General features: G+C 40.1%; 1 protein-coding gene across 1 annotated transcript in view; it reads right to left on the bottom strand.

The window, feature by feature from the left end:
• The window catches only part of figla (folliculogenesis specific bHLH transcription factor), a 14,942-nt gene that overhangs the window by 4,495 nt on the left and 1,504 nt on the right, over positions 1–8,943 (bottom strand). The window contains exons 4-5 of the mRNA XM_035658745.1: positions 3,151–3,303; positions 446–510 (exon numbers count right to left, since the gene is read on the bottom strand). Of these exons, the coding sequence (XP_035514638.1) occupies positions 493–510; positions 3,151–3,303 (171 nt within the window). The 3' untranslated portion in view covers positions 446–492. The remainder of the gene's footprint in view (positions 1–445; positions 511–3,150; positions 3,304–8,943) is intronic.

Below are 8,943 nucleotides of genomic sequence, written 5' to 3'. Positions count from 1 at the left end.
AAAAGCCCCCCCCCCCCAAAGAAGAACTTTCTATCCTGAGATTTATGTACACAATTACAATTAATTTTATCATTTACATGTGTGCTTTTCCTGCTGTCTCATGTCTTCTGTGAGGAAGGCCTGTGACTATTGTATCATTTGTACTGATTGTCAATTTCACCATCAAAATGAAATCATCTTTCAGACCACATGGGGGCAACATTTGTATACTTTTGGATCAATGTTCATATTTTGATCTGGTACCATTACTACTACAATTAATAAATAAATAAATAAATAAATAAAAATCACATTATTATAGCCTTCCTGATACTGTATTTGTTTTTGACAATCATTTAAACCCTGAAGTGTTAAACTTTTAAAAAAGTTTCAACTTTTAGTAATCTAGATTTGCCCTGTATTTCAGATAACTGATTTGATATGTATGTATTCAAAATAAAACAACCTGGCAGGTTTCCAATACTGGTCCAAGCCATCCGCTCTGAACACCACTCAAAAGGGATGAGACATCTGCGGAATAAAGAAGAAGCTGATCATGTCTGAGTTTGCACAGTTTTATACAGTTTTTTAAGGAACTTTAAGGAATAAACAATTATAAAAGGAGCACTATAATTATAGAATTATAAAAAATAAAAAAAAATCTGTTGTACTAAAGCTTCTGCTTTTCACGTCAGACATATTTCCTCATCTGAGGCTTGTTTACTTCAACCAACAGCTTTGGTAACAGCCGCAGTAAGGTTAAAAAAAAAGTGTGGGAACTATGAAAAATACAAGTCTTGTCTTGATCTAAACCTCTTCACCTTGAATTATCCAATCAGATAAGGAGGTACTTGTGAGGACGGTTTGAATGTCTCAGGTGTTAGGGTTACACTGAAGAAAAAATTGTGTTGATTGCAAGTTGTAATTGTATAGTATTCCTGCCAGATCATTTCAGGAAGTAAACATGCATCTGATTGCCTATTGTTTGAAGGCTCTATCTTTGGACTTGTATACTGTATGAAGGCCGCCTGTCTTGTGATTGAAAGGTTACACCATGTGACTACAGCTGATTTTGTATTCATTTAGCCCATCAACTGAATTATAAAAGTAAGTGATCACTAAATGAACAAAAGAAAAATCAATGAAAAAATCAATGATTTCCATTCACAAACCAAATTGTCAAGAAAAGCCTGGGGGAAAAGCATTTAAAGGTAGGGGTGATTCTAAGTAACACGACTCCAATACAATACACTTTTCTTTCAAATACAGTGATTCATCAAATCACAGTCCACTAGCTTTATCCCCTGTGTGGTCGTACACAGCCCTGGCTCTGTAAATGGGAAGGTAACAGTAAATTACTTGCCCACGGACATTCAGCTTACCTTCTAGTTGGCCAATGTATGCTAAGATATAGCATAACAGCGAGTAGTGTGACCAGATCCCAACAAACCAAATGAGGGAGTATGTTTGTGTGGGACACATTACCAATGCTTTGCCCTCTGGTTGCTTCAGTAGCACACAGCAGACTATGCAGGTTGCAGGTCCCTTTAGCATGTGAAGGACTTAAATATATCTTATCTGAAAGCAACTTTTCCAACTCCCAGTCTTTGTTGTTGCTGCATTTCCTGTTCTTTATTGTAGTTTCTAAAATATTCCGCCTAAACCTGCATAGTTGTGACTTTGTGTTTTCCCTGCTGGGCACAGCATAGCCATGGCAGAGACAGGTTTAACCTGTACTTGATCCACGTGTGCGCAGTTTGATTGACATTAAACATGGCCCCCAAATGACAGCCTTTCCTGTTTTCTTCACAGCAATTGGATAAAAAACAAATGTTAGATAAGCGTCTGCCCTGAAGTGATTTGACTTTTGGAAACTAGAGCCAATCAAAATGTGGGACATCATCTCAATACAGTATGTGCAACATGGGACAAGGGATAAAAATGCTGTGCTGTCCCAAATGAAGTGGGTCTGGTCTCCCTCGTAGCAGGATAGTTTTGAGTACCGCTGTCTGGAGCTGGTGTGCTGGCTCTGGCTCCTCTCTGCATGTTAACTACACAGCAGCAACTTTAGCAACAGTTTGCTAATCCACGACATAGTTAACGTTAGTTACATTACGTGCTGTGTCGTTGTTAGCACTATATCATGGTACTTGTCATGGTATTGGATTTCTACAGAATCGCGTACCTCACCTTTAAAGGAAACATACCAAAAAAAGAAAAAGCAATGGCTATAAAAGAATATTAGTTTCACAACACATACTCCAATAGCTCCAATTTGTTATGCTCAAACTTTCAAAATGTTGTCTGTAGATGTTTTATGAAGGATTGAATGAATTTCTAAATACATATGCCTCTATAGGATTTCTGAATTTGTAAAAAAGAAGGGGCTGCATATAACTCATGGTGGTGAAAATACACATTATTGGTGTGGAACCAAAGCATATGACCACTGCACCAAATGACTGGCCAGTGTTTATTTATTTCCACCCTTTTGTATTATGCATTGCTCAGATTATGATTTATTGAATTGGACTATATTAGAGTACAAATGTTGATGTCATTGTGTTTTACTCCTGTGAGCATTCCATCTGTCAGTTTGATCCCAACCTTCGCCAAAAAGCCCTGACTGGAATACGTATCTGATCCATGAGTATTTCTGTAACGGCAGGCCATTTGATGCTGAAAATGTAATCAAAATATTATTCTCAGTGATATGAGCACTTTCATTTATGCAAAATTGTTCTTCTGAGTTATTCACGATTTATTCGTTTGTAATCTGTCCATTAGTATTTCAATTAAATGTTGAGTTCTTAACACTGTGTCACACCCCCTTTATGACAGAAGCCTGTAATAATCGTAGTATAACCAATGTGATGTCCACCTAATCAAATGCAAAAACACTAGGGTGGTAAATGTATAGCCATGATACACGTCTATTAATTTTGTCTTTCTGAGTCTTGACTGAAGCTTTTCCCTTGAACTGATGGACTGACTTGGAATATACTAGCATAACATTGGTTCTAACCAACAGTTCATATTCACAACTGCTGCACTACAACAGCTCCCTGACCAGCATGAGAAATGTAGCTGGAGTGCAGCTGATAATCACCAAGCAGAACATTTGAATTAATTCAAATTATAATTAATATTAGAAAAGTTAAAAGGAGTTACCGAAGTCTGATCAGGTGCTACTTGGATGATGAACTGGTATGCAGGCATCACACAATGTTGCAACACCAGTCTGGTCATATCACCGTCCTCGGTCACTGGTTCTGGAGGCAAAGTGAATCCATCCTCCATGCGCTCATCTGACATGTTCAGCAACTGTCAGAAAAAAAAATAAAAGCATACCAGTAAAAATACAATAATATATGACTAGGTCTAAGATCATGTGTTATCCATGAACACATGCATAATTTATGACGTTATTATAAGGATCAGCTCTAAATGTGATTAGAAATTAGACTTTCTGAGGTCCAGCCAAAAACAGATTTTTCTACTATCAAATAACAGGCTTGAAAAGTGAATCCATGACAGTTAAAATGAATTAAATATACGGTATAATAATAAGATGAGAAACGGATACTCTTTCCCCCAAAAGGGTTCACGGCCTTGGCGCTTGATGACATGTTGCTGGTCTGATTAATGACATAACAGTTACACATGCAAAGCCCTGCTGCAGTCCATATGTATATGTAATGTAGGAGTACATATGATAAAACAACAACTGTGAGGTTTAACCTTTGATATGAGGTTGTTTACATACATCAGAATATCAAAGTAGCAGTCACCTCCATGGTTGCCTTGTCTGTACAATAAGGGAATGGTTGTCCTGCTGCATTGTATGATTAGATAGATAGATAGATACTTTATTGTCCTTCACAGGAAATTTGTCACCGCAGTCTGTACATACCTATCAGACATACATACATACATACATACATACATACATAGATACATAGATACGAAAAACATATGGACACCACGACATAACAACAAGAATAAACACTTAATGCAGCACATTTAGCACATCTACCCCTCCCTGTCCTGTGCGTAGCACTCACTCACGGCTGTTACCGGGATGCCTTGTTTAGAGATGCTATGGCAGAAGGTACAAAACTCCTGCCATAGCGAGCACGTTTACAGGCCACGGTCCTGTATCTGCGTCGGGATGGCAGCAGTACGAATAATGAGTTGAGAAGTTCGAGGCGGGTAAGTAAGTCAACAGCACACGCACACAACATGCACACAACACACAGACACACACACACACACACATACCCCAATGATGCTGAGTCCTTTGAGGTAGTCCATCCGCGGCTGGGCTTGAGGAACACAACCTGCTACTACCACCTTTTTCTGCTGATCCTGGGCTTTTCTGTACAAACAAATGCAAAGAAAAAGATAGAAGAGGAGACTAATATTAGTAAATATATAAAAAAAAATAATTATTTTTCCACCGACAATTCTGGCCAAAAGGTTTTAATTTAACCAAGTGAAAAACATTATAGTAAACGTGCTGTTACCACACCAGCGCAGTGCTGTCTCACAACTTTAGGTCAAACTTCTATTGTAATAGGAAAGCACACATACACGTATTAAATAGCCTGTAATGATAGAGCCTGTCTGCATCCTGTATCAATGGTAAAAATACCTTAGAAGAATAATAAATAAGGAGAGGGTGGCTGGATTTGCTATCTAAATTAAAAGGAAATGAGTCACTCTCTGAGGTGTAGAGAACTCAAAGGGCCAGTTGGCTGCACATCAAGTACAAATATATGACAACGGACAAAATTAAAACTACCGGTAATGACCAGCCAAGGCAGTAGCTGATCCAGTGTATCGCTAGCCAACGTTTGTTAGTTTCTAGCTTCAGAGGATGACCAGCCCATTACCACCTTGGTCGAATGAATAGTCGGCTTCTCATTTCCCACCACCGGTCTCTCAGTTACAATGCTGCTTATTAGATCAGTAGTTAGCACTGGGAAGGATACAGCCTCTATCCCCTTATCATTAGTCTTAATTTTGTCTCTTATCCTGCGCCATACAGATACTTATAGTATCTGAGAAATGGTCCATGTGAGAAAGGGACATGATGTTATCTTTCTGTGAAAGTTTCCAAATACAAGGAGAACTGTTTATGTTTTCCCCAGTGAAATGTAAGCCATATACTCCTCAAATGTCCATGAGAGAATTAAGAAAACCGTACTCAAGGTGACTCCCAGATTCAGGTTGTTACACATGTCAGATACATAAAAGAAAGGTATGGCAGGAGACAGAAGACGCCATAATCAATCAGTTCAAACTATTATGGGATTTCATACATTCTTCTCTGTTGTGTTTTGCTGGGTTGTTTGACTGACTGAAAGCAAATATGGACAACTATGATTGGCAACATAGATTTTTGAACGGGCATAGTATATCAAGTAGGAGATAATCTTTAACAAGTTGTGGGAGATAGGAAGGCTACCACGTGGAAAGGCGAGGCAGTGCAAGAGTAAAAGTGGCAGACAGACTACTGTGACAAGTATGACAGTTAAACAGTGCAGTCCTAGTCTGACTAAAGAATCAGTAAAACATGAAACACATGTTTTTTTATGACAAAACAGTTCACCATGGCATGTAACATAACCAAGCCAAAACTGGGGATTTACACACCAACAACACCATGATGAGTATCAAACATTTTCATTCAATATTTATGAATAGTTTAGGTCACTGGCAAGAGAGTAAGCACTGATAAGGTATTTTACAATTTCTTATTATTAGAAATGAAAGGTATTATTTTCAAGATGATTTAAATTAAAAAGGACTGGACAGGTAGTTAAATAGTGTAGCAAGCCACATGGAGAGTGTGTGTATTTGTACTGTGTGTGCTTGTGAATCTATGTGAGTTTTTATGTCACCTCCAGTTAGTGGCAATAAGATTTGAGACACTCGGTCTGTCTGACAAAAGCTTTTGGAAGAGCTGCCCAGACTCCGCCATGAATCTTTAATAATGAAGCCTTCTGACAGCTGGAGCAAGAGAGGGAGGGAGGGATGGATGGAAGAGAGGGGGGGGGCGTCGGAGGAGAACAGAGGAGGAGCACTGAAACTGGATGCAAACTGTCAGTTGTGTTATAATTCAGACTATGTTCGTATTCTTCAGCAAAACAAAGAGAGATAGTGATGGAGGTAGAGGGGGTGTGTGAGTGAGCACAGAGACAGAACGGGGAAGGTAGACAGCTCAATTCAATTCAAAGCCAGCCTAAATTGTCATATGAATGAGGAAGGGAGGGATAGATGAAAGCTACAGTTGGTGAGAGATGAGTAGAATAATGAAGGGAAGAGAGATGAAGGCAGAAATGAAAGTGTTTCATGATTATTTTTACTATTCAGAGCTGTTTGTATTTTTCATGGTTATTTTAGTGACTCGTGTTGAGCAGGTAACAACAAATTACTTAAGATGCCAAAAAAGATTAAAAAAAGAAAGCCTGTTGGATATGATGCCTCACCACAGACCAAACTGTTTTAACAGCACATTCAGAGAAACTGTGCTCCTACTGATCCTTAGAAATTAACCATTTTTATTGAGCATGTAAATTCACTAGTTTTGTATCCACTGAACTTTTACCTTTGTTACAGAAGGTAGCAAATAAAAACCATGTCACTGTGACACTTTTCTGTTGTAAACACACCTTGAAAACAGACAGAGGCAGAGCAGTACTATGTAATAAAAGGTGGATATACTCAAACTTTCAAGACTGGGCAAAGTTTGACGACAAAAAAAAAGGATATTGTCTGCTAGGAGTAGCTTGTTCTCCCCACACCGGTCCTCATGAAGGACTCACACTAGCATCACTGCACACCCACACTCAGACGTGCGCGTGCACACAGTAGGGGTGCGTCTGCATAATTCACACCGTCTCCTGCCAAAATGCACCAAACGTTCCTTTAATGTGCTACTCGCTCCCCGCCCACAGACTCAGAGCCATAGCTGACACAGAGAGTAAGCAGACAGCGCCTGAGCCGTCGCCTCAGCGCCCCAGGGGGAACAGGCCAATCACGTCGCACACAGTTGGTGGATGGGATGAGATGGAATGGGATTATGCGATGCAGTTGCCGTGGTGATACTCTTGAGCCCAACCGAGCGTTCGCTGCCAGTGACCCGGACCAGAGCAGATGCCCCCTGAGATCAGAAGACGAGGTGTGTGTGTGTGTGTGTGTGTGTGTTTACTTGGCTTCCTTGGCAAAAATTTCTACGGCCCCCTGTCAACTCTGCGTTACTGCTCTCCATAGCCTCAAGACCACACACATGCACCCACACACAGGGTCCGAAAACCCACGTGCTCTGTACATACACAATACAATGCATGGTCACGGATGGCATTGGCAAAAGCGTACAGCAGCCTATGCATACATGCATGACCTCTGTAGTATGTATGTATGGTAGGGAGGGATGTGCTGTACATATTGGTTTTTAACAGCTGAGTGGACACAGTGAATCAGTCAAATTAGACCAGACTAAATGTCCAAATGAATTGATCAGGTTGACTTGGAGAAGCCCCTTACCGTAAACATGACATTAAAATAACTCTAGGCATTAAGATGAACCACACTACATGCCCTATATAAGGGCCTCCTCAACTTTCTCACAATAAAACCTGAAATGAAAGAGAGGCCCTTCCTCTGTGGATTATGACAGTCTACTATAGTGCCATTTACATGACTGCAACTGAAATGTAGAGACATCATCATATAAATGAGCCACAACGCTGATGTTCTCAAACTGCCACAAATGTCTCGTATCTATCTCAGTGTTTTAGAATATGACCAGCTTATCCTTTTTTTCTTAAACTGTAGTGGTGTTTTATATAAACAAGTTTTTTTCTGCTATGCACTATTACTGATGCATTTTGCCAATGCATCCATGGTGCCTTGTGCCTCCATTAAAAAAGGTACCTACGTTATCCATTAATTCCACTAACTCCAGCAGAAACACCTAATGTGTCATTATAAGTTGTGTAGAAACCAAGACAAACATTTGAGGCACAAAGACCTGGAACCTCATCTCATCTAATCAAGCGCAATTTCTTTAGTCATTATTTTGAGGAGAAACATCCAAAACAGGCTAGCAGCTGTGAACCGTCTGTGTGTGATTCTATGTGAGGCAGGTTAACATGTGTAGAAGCAATTAACAGTAGGGATGACAGTTGACTATGTTTATAACAGTAAGTAACAAAAGTTGGGGCAAGAGAAACGTGCATTGAGTTTGCGGAGTGCACGAGAGTTCTTGTTGGCAGCGTTTGTGGATGTCACTGGTGTGATGATCGAAGTTCAGTTTATTGATCCAGGGTTATGACGAGGTATCATGATGGACTTCCAAAATCTCCACGGATTCACTGTTGATTAATTGTGGGGTTAGGATGTAGGTTGTGTGCTGAGCTGTGTGCTGGAAGCTGTGGATTACGGCTTGTGATTGTTACATTGTTCAGCCTTTTTGGATGAAAACACATGCAAGCAGCTCATAAGCTCTCGACCTCTTAGCATCGCATACATGTGCGGAGTACAGGCCAAAGCTACATCCAAATCAATCAAAAGCATGGCTTCACAGAAGAAGGCTCAACGTTTGTGGAATGCCCAGCCAAAGCCCAGACCTGAATCCAGTGAACATCGTGGAGTGATCTGAAGAGGGCTGTCGCAGGAGATGGCCCTCGCAATCTGGCGATTAGAGCACCTTTTGCAAGAAGAGTGGCCAACGGTATTGGCAAGTCAAGATGTCCATGCTAATAAGCTCCTAACCCAACACGACTGAGGTGCTGTATAAGCAAAATGTTTCAACCAAAGTATAGTTGAAGGGTGTGCCACTTATGCAACCAGGGTACGGTAAGTTTTTTATTTTTCCCCCTGAACTGTCACATTATAGGTCACATTAAAGGTGTAAAAAGTTTGGACATGATTTATCTTTGTCTCATCTTCTACATC

This window comes from Morone saxatilis, unplaced genomic scaffold (genome assembly GCF_004916995.1).
Source record: "Morone saxatilis isolate NCDOM2014 unplaced genomic scaffold, NCSU_SB_2.0 Contig16, whole genome shotgun sequence".
Taxonomy (NCBI): Eukaryota; Metazoa; Chordata; class Actinopteri; family Moronidae; genus Morone; species Morone saxatilis.
Note: the sequence above shows the minus strand (reverse complement) of the source record. Positions and strands in the feature narration are given on the sequence as shown.